Source organism: Gigantopelta aegis, chromosome 10, assembly GCF_016097555.1.
Source record: "Gigantopelta aegis isolate Gae_Host chromosome 10, Gae_host_genome, whole genome shotgun sequence".
Lineage (NCBI taxonomy): Eukaryota > Metazoa > Mollusca > Gastropoda > Neomphalida > Peltospiridae > Gigantopelta > Gigantopelta aegis.
Genome location: NC_054708.1, coordinates 1,241,586 through 1,258,711, shown reverse-complemented (window position 1 = coordinate 1,258,711; position 17,126 = coordinate 1,241,586). Strand labels below are relative to the sequence as shown.

Below are 17,126 nucleotides of genomic sequence, written 5' to 3'. Positions count from 1 at the left end.
GACACTGAAAAGAGCAAGTATACAAGTTGATAGAGAAAACCCTGGGCCCCAAGTTACAAAGCCTGTTTTTGTGAGGCGGTGAGTGGCAAGGTTGTGGCCGGCTGATGGTGAGATATGGAATAGTGACGTGCAATATCACTGCTGGCACACTCGGACACATCAGACACTGAAAAGAGCAAGTACACAAGTTGATAGAGAAAACCCTGGGCCAAGTTACAACGCCTGTTTTTCTTAACAGCAGGTGTTTAAGCATTGAAAACGTATGTAGTTACACGCCTGTAAGACAAACAGGCTACGTCAATATGGGCCCAAGTTTATTTTACTCATTGACGTGATACTATGTTCTCCAGCAAGCCTACACCAGTGTGGAGGTGAAAACATTAAATCAGTGTACTGATGGTATGTTTCATTAAGGATCATTCAACAAGTTGAAGTTTGCTTTGTTTAATCATTGGTTTAATCATTGGCTATTGGATATCAAACATATAAAAATTATAGTCTCAGAGGAAACGCTTTATTTTTCATTAGCAAAAAGCGATATTTGATATGTTCTTTCCTCACACAGGACAGCATATGCCATGGCCTTTAACATACCAGTCATGATGCACTGGCTGGGGTAGGGTAAAACCCATGGAGTGGATTCAGTCCTATGACTGAAGCATGTTAGACAAGCACTCTACCACCTGAACTAGATCATGGTGTTGGATCATCACAAAATGTTGTCAAGCGACAATCACTTCCAGCTTCTAAAATCACAAAATGTCAAGCTAAGACCACTTCCAGCTTCTAAGATCACAAAATGTTGTCAAGCTAAGACCACTTCCACTTTCTAACATCACAAAATGTTGTCAAGCTAAGACTACTTCCACTTTCTAAAATCACAAAATGTTGTCAAGCTAAGACCACATCCCACTTCTAAAATTACAAAATATCAAGCTAAGACCACTTCCACTTTCTAAAATCACAAAATGTTGTCAAGCCAAGACCACTTCCACTTTCTAAAATTACAAAATATCAAGCTAAGACCACTTCCACTTTCTAAAATCACAAAATGTTGTCAAGCTAAGACCACTTCCACTTTCTAAAATCACAAAATGTTGTCAAGCTAAGACCACTTCCACTTTCTAACATCACAAAATGTTGTCAAGCTAAGACCACTTCCACTTTCTAAAATCACAAAATGTTGTCAAGCTAAGACCACTTCCACTTTCTAACATCACAAAATGTTGTCAAGCTAAGACCACTTCCACTTTCTAAAATCACAAAATGTTGTCAAGCTAAGACCACTTCCACTTTCTAAAATCACAAAATGTTGTCAAGCTAAGATCACTTCCACTTTATAAAATCACAAAATGTTGTCAAGCTAAGAGCACTTCCATTTTCTAACATCACAAAATGTTGTCAAGCTAAGACCACTTCCACTTTCTAACATCACAAAATGTTGTCAAGCTAAGATCACTTCCACTTTCTAACATCACAAAATGTTGTCAAGCTAAGACCACTTCCACTTTCTAACATCACAAAATGTTGTCAAGCTAAGGCCACTTCCACTTTCTAAAATCACAAAATGTTGTCAAGCTAAGACCACTCCACTTTCTAAAATCACAAAATGTTGTCACGTTAAGACCACTTCTACTTTCTAAAATCACAAAATGTTGCCAAGCTAAAACCACTTTCTGCTTCTAACATCACAAAATGTTGTCAAGCTATGACCACTTTCTGCTTCTAACATCACAAAATATTGTCAAGCTAAGACCACTTCCACTTTCTAAAATCACAAAATGTTGTCAAGCTAAGACCACATCCCACTTCTAAAATCACAAAATGTCAAGCTAAGACCACTTCCACTTTCTAAAATCACAAAATGTTGTCAAGCTAAGACCACTTTCTGCTTCTAAAATCACAAAATGTTATCAAGGTAAGACCACTTCCACTTTCTAAAATCACAAAATGTTGTCAAGCTAAGACCACTTCCACTTTCTAACATCAAAAAATGTTGTCAAGCTAAGACCACTTCCACTTTCTAACATCACAAAATGTTGTCAAGCTAAGACCACTCCACTTTCTAACATCACAAAATGTTGTCAAGTTATGACCACTTCTACTTTCTAAAATCACAAAATGTTGTCAAGCTAAGACCACATCCCACTTCTAAAATCACAAAATGTTGTCAAGCTAAGACCACTTCCTGCTTCTAACATCACAAAATGCTTTTGCCAACACACCTTTCTTGTAATGTCAGTGTGACTTAACACATACTTGTAAACCAATCCTCTGTAATAGTCAAACTGGCCATGACTGCCTGTATTTAATTTATGAATAAAATCGACACTTTGCTTAGAGAATGTTACTAATATTTTGTTGCAACACAACTCCCTAGAGGCTCCCCACTCAATGACACAAAGTAACTTGAACTTATGTTTGCAGTTTACAACAATTATTACCCATATAGTATGAACGTGATACATTCCACTAAAATTACAAGTGGGACGTAACACTATGCCGCCATGCGATGACATCAAGCGACTGGCACACTATGACCTTACTGGAACTTTAAATGAGTTTAACCATATAAATTCAAATTAATTTATGGGTAGTAAATAGGATATAAAACTCACTACCATTACTCATGAAATAATTTTCATTGTCATTCACTGAAGCTCGCGACAACTGAAAATTATTTCACTTGGGTCATAAACATGACACGAAATGGAGGCTTGTTTAATATCCTATAAAAACTGTTCAGGTATAGCTTAGAAGGCATTAACTTATTTCTTCAGAAATAAGAATGGGCGGAGCAATCAACAAGATACAGTTCCACACAGATGCAGACTACAGGTCTTGGTGGGTAAGTCGTGTTGGAGTATATTTTGTTACATGTCTCATTATTAAGACAGCTTTTTGGACACTGAAAATTAAAGACTGATTGACAGTAATTGGTGGACAACGATCAGTTGCCATCTAATCAAAGACTGATTGACAATAATTGGTGGACAACTATCAGCTGCCATCTAATCAAAGACTGATTGACAGTAATTGGTGGACAATGATCAGTTGCCATCTAATCAAAGACTGATTGACAATAATTGGTGGACAACTATCAGCTGCCATCTAATCAAAGACTGATTGACAGTAATTGGTGGACAACGAACGATCAGTTGCCATCTAATCAAATGTATGTATGTATGTATGTATGCCCACAAATGACTGTCAGGTCAGATGTTGGGAATTAACGTGCTTATATCAATTTAATGTTCAAGCACGCTCGTTGCGAGCACGATTTCTGACTAGGGCCAGAAACTGTGCTCACAATGAGAGGGGTGGGGAGAGTGTTAGTAAAAAAAACAAAAAACAAAACGTTTATACATTTGATTAGATAAAAATACTAATTAATGGTTAAATAAACTTTATTTACAAGGAAGTTAAAAAGTGTTTATACAAAGGGTTAAGAAGGGTTTCTACAAATGATTAGGTAAAAAGTAGAATATTGACAATAAAATATGTCTGGTTAATCTGGTATTTATGTCGGAGGAGAGTAGACGGGAAGGTCTGCCCCATTTTAATTCATTTCCCTAGGCCGTCCCGTCCACCACCTCCACCATAATGTTAAGAATATCTAATCAAAGTAAATTGACAGTAATTGGTGGACAACAATCATTTGCCATCTAGTCAAAGTAAATTGAGAGTAATCGGTGGACAATGATCAGTTGCCATCTGGTCCAAGTAAACTGACAGTAATTGGTGGACAATGATCAGTTGCCATCTAATCAAAGACTGATTGACAGTAATTGGTGGACAATGATCAGTTGCCATCTAATCAAAGACTGATTGACAGTAATTGGTGGACAACAATCAATTGCCATCTAATCAAAGCAAGATGAGAAATATCTATGGTACAATTTTGTGATGCAGAATGTGAGAGTTCTACCCACCAGCTCCATCGTCAGAGATAATGTGGTTGCTGGGCGACGTCTCGGATCGATGTTCACTTGTCACAGAGAGAATGCGGTTTCTAGGTAACACCTCGGACTGATGTTCACTTGTGGTAGACAGTGTTGTGTGAGTTTCCCTCCTCGACTGTTTCCTAGACTGCGAGTGGTGCGGGTCAGGACTGGGTCGCCCGTCTGTCGCATCAGTCGCTACAAAACATGATACATATATAAAATCATATAATATCTTACATTTTCAATGCAATCAAAGTGTGACATTTTTCAGATCACTTATTTTAAGAATTTGACAACTTTGCAAATTAGATGTCAATTAATCAAAGTCACGACACTAGGTTTATTGACATTTAAGAAAGAAATGTTTTATTTAACGACGCACTCAACACATTTATTTTATTTACGGTTATATGGCGTCAGACATATGGTTAAGGACCACACAGATATTGAGAGAGGAAACCTGCTGTTGCCACTTCATGGGCTACTCTTTTCGATTAGCAGCAAGGGATCTTTTATATGCACCATCCCATAGACAGGATAGCACATACCACGGCCGCTGATGTACCAGTTGTGGTGCACTGGCTGGAATGAGAAATAACCAAATGGGTCCACCAACAGGGATCGATCCCAGACCGACCACGCATCAAGTGAGCACTTTACCACTGGGCTACATCCCGCCCCCATTGACATTTAAAGAAACGTACTAGGGTGACACTCCATAATTGACATATGCATTCACAGTCATCAAATAAAACCATTTCAATAGCAATTTTACACTGAGAACTATCCAGCGTTCAGAAAACAAAAAACGTTATACACTAGTTCATTTTGATGTAAGGACATCAAACATGACGTCATTCGAGCAATACAAAAATCCTGACACTCGTTTCATAAAATCAGTACGACACACAAGCTCGTATAATAATCTCTATTTACTATCCACTCACCTAATTTTGTTTTAAAAATTAATTATTTTCTCTTAAATTCGGATTATAATTTCATTAGTGTCCTTGATGACTTAAACTCAGGTATTTATGCACGCCATCAGTGCCATGGTAAATTTGAAACCTAATATTTAATATCTTGGTGTTAAATACAGCTGTTGACAGAGTTTACAAAACTTAGTGAATTTTTTTTTTTAAATCCTTTGCTTTCATCAGATAAATTTCCCTGTTATTGTGTCTGTAGCGAGATCAGTGCTGCCCAAGTGACAGTGGAACTTACTAAGTGATCCGGTTGGACTGTCGTTTCTGGTGCTGCCCATCCGGTTCTGGTCGGCCTGCTGTTTTAACAAACTCTCCACGGTCCGCCTCAGGTTGTTGTTGGTGTCAATCGCCTTCTCCAGCTGAACTCTCAAGTGACGAAGCTCAGTCAGCAGTTCTCGAATTAGAGACTTGTTATCGTCTTCACCTACAACACAAAACATGCCACACTTGTTATCGTCTTCACCTACAACACAAAACATGTCACACTTGTTATCATTTTCACCTATAACACAGAACATGTCAGACTTGTTATCGTCTTCACCTATAACACAAAACATGTCAGAATTATCATCTTCACCTATAACACAAAACATGTCAGACTTGTTATTGTCTTCACCTATAACACAAAACATGTCAGAATTATCATCTTCACCTATAACACAAAACATGTCAGACTTGTTATTGTCTTCACCTATAACACAAAACATGTCAGACTTGTTATTGTCTTCACCTATAACACAAAACATGTCAGAATTATCATCTTCACCTATAACACAAAACATGTCAGACTTGTTATTGTCTTCACCTATAACACAAAACATGTCAGACTTGTTATCGTCTTCACCTATAACACAGAACATGTCAGACTTGTTATCATCTTCACCTATAACACAAAACATGTCAGACTTGTTATTGTCTTCACCTATAACACAAAACATGTCAGACTTGTTATCGTCTTCACCTATAACACAAAACATGTCAGAATTATCATCTTCACCTATAACACAAAACATGTCAGACTTGTTATTGTCTTCACCTATAACACAAAACATGTCAGAATTATCATCTTCACCTATAACACAAAACATGTCAGACTTGTTATTGTCTTCACCTATAACACAAAACATGTCAGACTTGTTATTGTCTTCACCTATAACACAAAACATGTCAGAATTATCATCTTCACCTATAACACAAAACATGTCAGACTTGTTATTGTCTTCACCTATAACACAAAACATGTCAGACTTGTTATTGTCTTCACCTATAACACAAAACATGTCAGACTTGTTATTGTCTTAACCTATATGTTAAAAACACAAAACCGGTCGGATTTATTATAATTTTTATATACAATACATATAAAAAACATGAAACATGAAACATGTCACATTTATGGCCTGTTTTACCTACAATACAAGTCTGCATTAATTTCTTTTCTCATTCCTATTTCATGAGCAAATGCCATTCTAAACTATACTGACATGTGGTAATCTCATGGCAACCTGAAGTACATTCGTTTGTATTTGCTATACATTTTAGTCCACTACACTGTAATACACAGAAGACCAAATTAAGATTAACCACTACACACCCGAGGTCTACTACACTAATACACAGCAGACTAAATTAAGATTAACCACTACACACCCAGTGGTCTACTACACTAATACACAGCAGACTAAATTAAGATTAACCACAACACACCCAGTGTTCTACTACACTGTAATACACAGCAGACCAAATTAAGATTAACCACTACACACCCAGTGGTCTACTACACTGTAATACACAGCAGACCAAATTAAGATTAACCACTATATACCCAGTGGTCTACTACACTGTAATACACAGCAGATACACAGCAGACCAAATTAAGATTAACCACTACACACCCGAGGTCTGCTACACTACTACACAGCAGACTAAATTAAGATTAACCACAACACACCCAGTGGTCTACTAAACTGTAATACACAGCAGACCAAATTAAGATTAACCACTACACATCCAGTGGTCTACTAAACTGTAATACACAGCAAATACACAGCAGACCAAATTAAGATTAACTACTACACACCCAGTGGTCTACTACACTGTAATACACAGCAGACCAAATTAAGATTAACCACTACACACCCAGTGGTCTACAACACTGTAATACACAGCAGACCAAATTAAGATTAACCACTACACACCCAGTGGTCTACTAAACTGTAATACACAGCAAATACACAGCAGACCAAATTAAGATTAACCACTATATACCCAGTGGTCTACTAAACTGTAATACACAGCAGACCAAATTAAGATTAACCACTACACACCCAGTGGTCTACTACACTGTAATACACAGCAGACCAAATTAAGATTAACCACTACACATCCAGTGGTCTACTAAACTGTAATACACAGCAAATACACAGCAGACCAAATTAAGATTAACCACTACACACCCAGTGGTCTACTACACTGTAATACACAGCAGACCAAATTAAGATTAACCACTACACACCCAGTGGTCTACTACACTGTAATACACAGCAGACCAAATTAAGATTAACCACTATATACCCAGTGGTCTACTACACTGTAATACACAGCAGACCAAATTAAGATTAACCACTATATACCCAGTGGTCTACTACACTGTAATACACAGCAGACCAAATTAAGATTAACCACTACACACCCAGTGTCTACTACATTAAACAGCAGACCAAATTAAGATTAACCACTACACACCCAATGGTCTACTACAGACATTAAACAACAGACCAAATTAAGATTAACCACTACACTAATACACAGCAGACCAAATTAAGATGAACCACTGAGAATCACTCACTAGTGCTGGTAGTCTGGAGGCGTTCATGAACGGACAGCTCCAACTTGAGAGATTTGTTCAGTTTGCTCTTCTCGGCCACTTGTTCTACAAGGCCATGTGTATCGGCCTGGAGTCTGAAAACAAACACATCAAAACATTAACTTTTCATCTACTCGTTCCATAAACAAACACATCAAAACATTAACTTTTCATCTACTCGTTCTATAAATAAACACATCAATACATTAACTTTTCATCTACTCGTTCTATAAACAAACACATCAAAACATTAACTTTTCATCTACTCATTATATAAACAAACACATCAAAACATTAACTTCATCTACTCGTTCTATAAACAAACACATCAATACATTAACTTTTCATCTACTCGTTCTATAAACAAACACATCAATACATTAACTTTTCATCTACTCGTTCCATAAACAAACACATCAATACATTAACTTTTCATCTACTCGTTCCATAAACAAACACATCAATACATTAACTTTTCATCTACTCGTTCTATAAACAAACACATCAAAACATTAACTGTTCATCTACTCGTTCTATAAACAAACACATCAAAACATTAACTTCATCTACTCGTTCTATAAACAAACACATCAAAACATTAACTTCATCTACTCATTCTATAAACAAACACATCAATACGTTAACTTTTTATCTACTGGTTTTATAAAGCTATGTGTATCAGCCTGGAGTAAAGTACAGATGATAGCTAAAAACAGGTCTAATAATTCACAAAATAGCAACCGATGTAGACACCACTCAAATGCTAACAAAAACACAAAAGCCACTTATATGTCTAGTTAACAATTCTACCTCTGGATTACTATCATCTAACCATGGTATGAAAAACTTGCTTTATCCCATTGATCAACATGTAATATGAATCGAACCAGATCAAGTGACTTTAAATCAGTGATATCTGCTACGAAAAATCATACAAGCACGTTACCTTTTGATTTCTTTAGTGGCTTTCTTCAGATGTAGTTCCAGTTTGTGACACTTCTGTTCCAGATCGCGGACCAGCTTCTCTCTGCTGGCCACCTCACTCGCTTTCTCGCTCCGCTCCCGCTCGTGTCTCTCCAGGCACACGGTCGACTCGCGAATGATCTTCTCCTTCTCTGTGATCAGAGTGTGTTTCTCTGTGATCACCTTTTCCCGCTGTGCCAGCTCACTCTGCAGTGATCGGATACACGTCTGCTGCTCGCTTAGCTTCGAGTCTGTCTGCTTCTTGAACACATTCACGGCCTCGTCCTTCCTGACCAATTCTTCCTGCAGCGTCTTCACACAACCCTGCAGCTCACTGATGGTCGCCTCGTACTGTTTCTGGTTCACGCGCGACAATGTGTCTCTCTCAGACAGTTCGCTGCGTAGGCTTTTCAGGCTGTCCTCCAACTCACGTATCCTGACCTCCTGTTTCTGGTTCACACTTGACAACATGTCTCTGTCAGACAGTGCGTTGTGCAGGGTTTTCAGACTGTCTTCCAACTCACGTATCCTGACCTCCTGTTTCTGGTTCACACTTGACAATGTGTCTCTCTCAGACAGTTCGCTGCGTAGGCTTTTCAGGCTGTCCTCCAACTCACGTATCCTGACCTCCTGTTTCTGGTTCACACTTGACAACATGTCTCTGTCAGACAGTGCGTTGTGCAGGGTTTTCAGGCTGTCCTCCAACTCATGTATCCTGACCTCCTGTTTCTGGTTCACACTTGACAATGTGTCTCTCTCAGACAGTTCGTTGTGCAGGGTTTTCAGACTGTCTTCCAACTCACGTATCCTGTCCTCCTGTTTTTTCTCCCTCTGACTGTACACATTTTTCATCTGACTGACTTCATTCTCCCTTTGTCTGACCGCGTTCTCCCTCTGACTGTACAATTTCTCCCTCTGACTGTACACATTCTCTCTCTGACTGTAAACATTGTCCCTCGGTCTAACATTGTCCTCCCAGAGTCTGACCTCGTTCTCCCTCTGACTGACCTCATTCTCCCTCTGCTTAACCGCATTCTCCCTCTCCATGCGCTCGGTATGCAGTCTGTCAATGGTGTCCTGCAGGTCGCTCAGTTTGATCTCACACTGGCTGTGGTACGCGCTGCACGAGCCGTCTTTGCGCGATAGCTCACCCTGCAGACCGGCGATAATCTCCTGTAGCTTCCTCAGTCTCAACTCACACTCGTAGTGAACCACGACGGCTGGAACAGTCACAAACACAGAACAATCACAAACATAGAACAATCACAAACATAGAGAACAATCAAAAACATAGAACATGCAAGTGTTGTTAACCAACACCATTTCAGATTTTACAAACTACAACTTACTATTACTTATTGTTTTAATCTTGATCACTACATTCTGTGCAGTGTAGAAGTTAAATTTCTCTTACTAAATAAAACAATCAGGAATAAAATAAATCCTTGATGATAATTATTATTTGAAGCCTGGATGAGATCTGCTATATTTTCTCTGCACATACAAGCTTTTACTAAAGCTTAATAGTACACATGGTTGTTGGGCGTTTGTTAACTAAAGCTTTACTGTGTAGGTGGTGGGTGTGTTTAACTAAAGCTTTACTGTGTGGGTGATGGGTTGTTTAACTAAAGCTTTACTGTGTAGGTGGTGGGTGTGTTTAACTAAAGCTTTACTGTGTGGGTGATGGGTTGTTTAACTAAAGCTTTACTGTGTGGGTGGTGGGTGTGTTTAACTAAAGCTTTACTGTGTGGGTGGTGGGCTTGTTTAATTAAAGCTTTACTGTGTGAATGGTAGGCGTGTTTAATTAAAGCTTTACTGTGTGAGTGGTGGGTGGTTAAAGCTGCAGTATCCGGAATATTTTTATTATTTAACAATATAGAACAGAAAATCCAATTACGTTTGGTGCATATATGACACCGCACTCTGCATTGGTTTCACTACGCTGACTTATCCAGGTCAAAAACAAAGCCAGTATTTTGAAAGTAGGACACTTTTGACGGGCTCGTACCGATCTCAGTTTTCATTGGCTTATCACAAGTATAGAATTCCCCAACGAGTCAAGTGAGATTTTGCAATTTTTGAACAAATTTAACTGTTTTGATTGAGGGGTCGTATCATATCTCCAAAACATATTTATATCCATAGAGTTATGGTACAACGACTTTCCAGGGGTCGGTGGGTGGGGGATTTGCCTTGAAATTTTGACAGTGGCCAGCTGCTGGCATATGCATTACATGTAACGGGGTGTTACTAATTACATAACGCTATAAGGGTAGAGGAAGAGGGTACTATGTTCGATTTACGTAACTTTTTTCAAGACTATATGTTATTTTTACTCATTACTTAGACCTAAAAAGGTGTTTTTTGGAAATGCGCGGTCAGTCTAGGATCGATCCCCATCGGCGGGTATATAAAAGACCATGGTATGTGATATCCTGTCTGTGGGATGGTACATATAAACGATCCCTTGCTAAAAAAAAAAAATGTAGCGGGTTTCCAAGGTGCGTGTGCAGGGATTTCAGCGGGGTTGGGGTTATAGACTGTGTTGAGCAAAGTTTATATGGGGTCATGCTCCCCCCCCCCCCCCCCAAAATACCTTTCAATTTTTTTTAAGCTTGGGCAAGGAAGGGTTTCGACCTCCAATACCCTCCCCCTGCACATGCACCAGATTCCTCTCTAAGATTATATGTCAAAATTACCAAATGTTAGACATCCAACAGCAGATGGAAGGAAGGATAGGATACGTTTTATTTAACGACGCATTCAACACATTTTATTTACAGTTGTATGGCGTCGGATGATTATTAAATCAATATACTCTAACGAAAGACTAGTACTGTATCCTCAAACGAATGTTCTTCGTACAGCACAAGATTTCTCTTTTAATTTTTTGAGACGAACCCTACAATTTGAAATCGGCAAATGCATGTGTTAACTGAAACTGACAACAGGCTGTCATTTGTGCTTTGTCGAGCTATGGCGGCACAGGCGACGAATCAAGAATATAAGTTTGACGATATCCGTTCATAGCGAACATACATGACTTTTTTAAAAGTGCATTTGAGCTTGTATTTCACATTTGTACATGATGTTATAATATGGTAACCAGAGAATGTAACTTTAACTAAAGCTTTACTGTGTAAATAGTGGGTGTGTTTAACTAAAGTTTTATTATGTGAATGGCGGGTGTTGTTAACTAAAGCTGTTTTGTGTGAATGGTGGGTGTTTTTAATTAAAGCTTTACTGTGTGAATGGTGTGTTTTTTAAAACTCATAACCATCTAACAGGGACACTTATGATGACACTTACATTGCTGCTGCATCATCAGTTGTTCGTTCAGTTTCTCATTGTCTAGCAAGCTCTTCTCCAATTTGAGTCGCAGGGCTCGAATCTCGGCCAGATGTTCCTTCAGATTGAGCGTGTCGTTTCCCGTAGAATTGCCCGACGGAACCACGGCACCACACGATTTGTCGAGGCCTGCAGATGTGCACAACGTCTCGTAAATACTGAGTTCGTCTCTCAGAGTGCGGTTCATGTTGTCCACCGCACGCAGTCTCGACTTCAACTGTCTGACCATCTCCTGTGAATTCGACTGTGGATCTTTCACCTCTGAGAGTCTGGTCTGAGAACTCGACACGTCACTGAGCAGGTCCGTTAGCGACCGGCTGCCAACGCTGTCTGCTACATCTCCCGCATCATCGTGGCGCTTGTCTAGAGCATTCAGAGTCGTGTCGTACAGCTGAGAGAAATCAAACTTGCTGTTGTAGTGACTGGAGTACAGTCTACTGCTGTCCCCGCCTAGAACACTCCCATTTGTGTTGCCGAGCACTGCCATCCCCGGCAACACGGCGCTGTCACTGTCACCATTGGTAGAGATGTGATTGGAGACTGACAGCACGCTGTCTTTCTCCGAGTGGACAATGTACCTGGATGACGGAGAGTGACCGCCGTCCAGCAATCCACTGTTGTACCTCTGTCTCATGTTGTCGAGGGCGCTCAGACTGCTGGTCAGGTGGCGAGATTCAACTGTTGAATTGCCGCTCACCGCGCGGTGCCTCATCTGTTCCATGGAGCAGTCAGCAATCAGAGACGTCACGGGCCGGCCGTAGTTTTCATCCGTCTGCTTGTACACCATGATTATGTCCGACTCTGCACTACGGTTTTCTCGCGCTGCCACAGCACGTGTCAAGGTCAGTGAATGGTGGTTGCCTGGAAACATGAAAATCACAAACTAAAGTAAACTTCTATCCAAACACACAAATGATAAGTTCTCATTAGGTTTTGTTTTGACACAATATTTATGTCTTATTTAATCCCCAGGCCCCATATTTTCGAAGCTATCTCAGCTCTACAAAATCATAAAACTGTCAAAGGCTATTAAATTTGATATACATTATAGCCCCCAATGGTTTTTCAATATCTATTTGTGGGAGGCATCTTTTCTTTTGTGTTGTTGAACAGAAACACTTCCAAAACAATCCAGACAGTTGATATTTTTTGTCTGCATATTAAGTTGGAGTATTATCAGGCATTCAGTAACTATTTTCTTTTATTTAGTTAAGTATTCACATTCTGTCATAAGCGTAATTGTGAACAGTTGCCATCCAAGTTGTTTGAGGAATGTTTAAAGTTCACTCACCAACAGAAGACTGTTTGGGTCGCCCGTCCGATGGACTGGTTGACCTTAGGGAGTCTGTGTCCGAGCCCATCTGTCCCTTGTAACCGACTTGTCTCGTCAGGGCCAGCGACGCACCCTCTCCACGCCCGGCCTTCGTCGTTTGCTCACCCTCTTTTTTAGGCCTGCATCACAACATTCAATAGATTTTGTCAAGTTTATCTTTTCTAGGCCTGCATCACAACATTCAATAGATTTTGTTCAGGTTATCTTTTCTAGGCCTGCATCACAACATTCAATAGATTTTGTTCAGGTTATCTTTTCTAGGCCTGCATCACAACATTCAATAGATTTTGTTCAGGTTATCTTTTCTAGGCCTGCATCACAACATTCAATAGATTTTGTTCAGGTTACCTTTTCTAGGCCTGCATCACAACATTCAATAGATTTTGTTCAGGTTACCTTTTCTAGGCCTGCATCACAACATTCAGTAAATAAAAAATTTGTTTAGGTTATTTGGAACAATGTATTTTTAAAGATATTTATTTGAATATTAAAGATTGTTTTTTATACCCGTGTGTCAAAAACATCTGACCACCTATGCATCTAAAGAGTACCAGTCTGTCACATAGTAAGTAGTACTGCATAATTTATAAACCTCATTAATAAAATTTTATGCTCAACCAAAACAGTTCAGCAAAAAATAATTTTAATAAGTAAGTTTTTAATATTGTTTGTAAATGATTGATATTTCAGTTTGATGCAAATTAATAATAAATCAAAGATGTCATGCAAGAGCAAGTATAGTAACGAACTGATGAATATATTTAGTGGTGTACATAACAATACCACCAAACAAGGCCAGCTGCAAGATAATAAGTAAACTTCAACTCACTGCTGTTGATTGTGTCTTTGCTGATCTTTGAGCTGGTGAATCTGCTGAAGAGCTTTACAGTACTTGTCGTGGAGAGCCGAGGTGAAGCCTGGGAATACACATTAACAACAGTGTTTATGTAACTCTAATAACCCAACAGCCTGAAGACTCGCACAATGAACATGCATTGTTCATCATGACAATAACAATGAGGACATCACACACACACACACACACACACACACACACACACACACACACACACACACACACACACACACACACACACACACACACACACACACACACACACGTTGTTAGCTCGAGTGTCCTCTAGGCTAGCCGGGTCTGCCATGTAATAAAAGCAAAACATGGAACAACCAAATGGTTGGCAACTACTGTGTCAAAAATACACATCTTCTCCTAAACCAGATGCTACAGACCTTTAGTTTGATTATTCTCGAGTCAAATCATGGAATTACACTTCCATGTTAACCAGTACCAATGGTACACGAAGAAACCCAATGCCCCTATGTGAATCTAAGCCAAACTGTATTTTCTTGTGATGAGGTAGAAGTAGTCATGTGAACACGTGACTCTATCAGTGGTGTTATGATACAACTCCTACTGATAACACTGTTGATATTTTACATAGAAGTAGTCATGTGAACACGAGACTATCAGTGGTGTTATGATACGACTCCTACTGATAACACTGTTGATATTTTACATAGAAGTAGTCATGTGAACACGTGACTCTATCAGTGGTGTTATGATACGACTCCTACTGATAACACTGTTGATATTTTACATAGAAGTAGTCATGTGAACATGTGACTCTATCAGTGGTGTTATGATATGACTCCTACTGATAACACTGTTGATATTTTACATAGTAGTCATGTGAACACGTGACTCTATCAGTGGTGTTATGATACGACTCCTACTGATAACACTGTTGATATTTTACATAGAAGTAGTCATGTGAACATGTGACTCTATCAGTGGTGTTATGATACGACTCCTACTGATAACACTGTTGATATTTTACATAGAAGTAGTCATGTGAACATGTGACTCTATCAGTGGTGTTATGATACGACTCCTACTGATAACGGATATACTTTGGAACCAGACGTTAAAGCAATTATTTATAAATAACATTTTCCAAATAATTATTATAAAATGTTACTCTCTCTGCAAATGTTTATTCGTTATTGCCTCCCTCAAATTTCGTATTATTTCAGACATTTTTTGTCTGAACTGGACAACAGTTTGCAACAACAAAAAACCAAAAACCAAAACACCGACCCCTAATGTAGTTTCCATACTTAATTTGTAGAACATTTTTTTTTTCGGATTTTCCAAAGTAAATACAGACAAATCATAGAAGTAAACAGGTCTGCCTGAACTGGTGATTTGCAGTTTTTTAGCCGTCAGTTTTTTGAGGTGTATTAAAGGATTCAAGGTAATAGTCATAAACAGAACAAGTGAACACAGCAGCAATAACAATAATAACAGTATTGTTGTACAAATGTTGTTACAGTGTGTGATTAACATAGTCTTACTGGATGTCAAAATGTTGTTTAAATTGCAGGGTTTGGAGTTGTTGTGTTTTTTATTTGCATGGAAATGTTTGTAGTAAGCCCCTTTTAGCTGATCCAAGGTGTTATTGCTGTGCTGTCTGAATGTGTCGCATGCATTTCAGCTGTTATACCATTACTATACTAACAACATTTCACCTGTTATACCATTACTATACCAACAACATTTCACCTGTTATACCATTACTATACCAACAACATTCCAGCTGTTATACCATTACTATACCAACAACATTTCACCTGTTATACCATTACTATACCAACAACATTTCACCTGTTATACCATTACTATACCAACAACATTCCACCTGTTATACCATTACTATACCAACAACATTTCAGCTGTTATACCATTACTATACCAACAACATTTCACCTGTTATACCATTACTATACCAACAACATTCCAGCTGTTATACCATTACTATACCAACAACATTCCAGCTGTTATACCATTACTATACCAACAACATTCCAGCTGTTATACCATTACTATACCAACAACATTCCAGCTGTTATACCATTACTATACCAACAACATTTCACCTGTTATACCATTACTATATTAATAACATTTCAGCTGTTATACCATTACTATACTAACAACATTTCACCTGTTATACCATTACTATACTAACAACATTTCACCTGTTATACCATTACTATACTAACAACATTTCAGCTGTTATACCATTACTATACCAACAACATTTCAGCTGTTATACCATTACTATACCAACAACATTTCAGCTGTTATACCATTACTATACTAACAACATTCCAGCTGTTATACCATTACTATACCAACAACATTTCACCTGTTATACCATTACTATACCAACAACATTTCACCTGTTATACCATTACTATACCAACAACATTCCAGCTGTTATACCATTACTATACCAACAACATTTCAGCTGTTATACCATTACTATACCAACAACATTTCAGCTGTTATACCATTACTATACCAACAACATTTCAGCTGTTATACCATTACTATACCAACAACATTCCAGCTGTTATACCATTACTATACCAACAACATTCCAGCTGTTATACCATTACTATACCAACAACATTTCAGCTGTTATACCATTACTATACCAACAACATTTCAGCTGTTATACCATTACTATACCAACAACATTCCAGCTGTTATACCATTACTATACCAACAACATTTCAGCTGTTATACCATTACTATACCAACAACATTTCAGCTGTTATACCATTACTATACCAACAACATTTCAGCTGTTATACCATTA

At 38.5% G+C, this 17,126-nt stretch overlaps 1 protein-coding gene across 1 annotated transcript in view; it reads right to left on the bottom strand.

Moving 5' to 3' along the window:
• Positions 1 to 53: 53 nt before the first annotated feature.
• LOC121384750 (interaptin-like) overlaps positions 54 to 17,126 on the bottom strand; it is a 59,805-nt gene continuing 42,732 nt past the window's right edge. The window contains exons 14-21 of the mRNA XM_041515290.1: positions 14,270 to 14,357; positions 13,399 to 13,559; positions 12,069 to 12,968; positions 8,743 to 9,979; positions 7,779 to 7,891; positions 5,169 to 5,354; positions 3,933 to 4,139; positions 54 to 166 (exon numbers count right to left, since the gene is read on the bottom strand). Coding sequence (XP_041371224.1) covers positions 54 to 166; positions 3,933 to 4,139; positions 5,169 to 5,354; positions 7,779 to 7,891; positions 8,743 to 9,979; positions 12,069 to 12,968; positions 13,399 to 13,559; positions 14,270 to 14,357 — 3,005 coding nt within the window. The remainder of the gene's footprint in view (positions 167 to 3,932; positions 4,140 to 5,168; positions 5,355 to 7,778; positions 7,892 to 8,742; positions 9,980 to 12,068; positions 12,969 to 13,398; positions 13,560 to 14,269; positions 14,358 to 17,126) is intronic.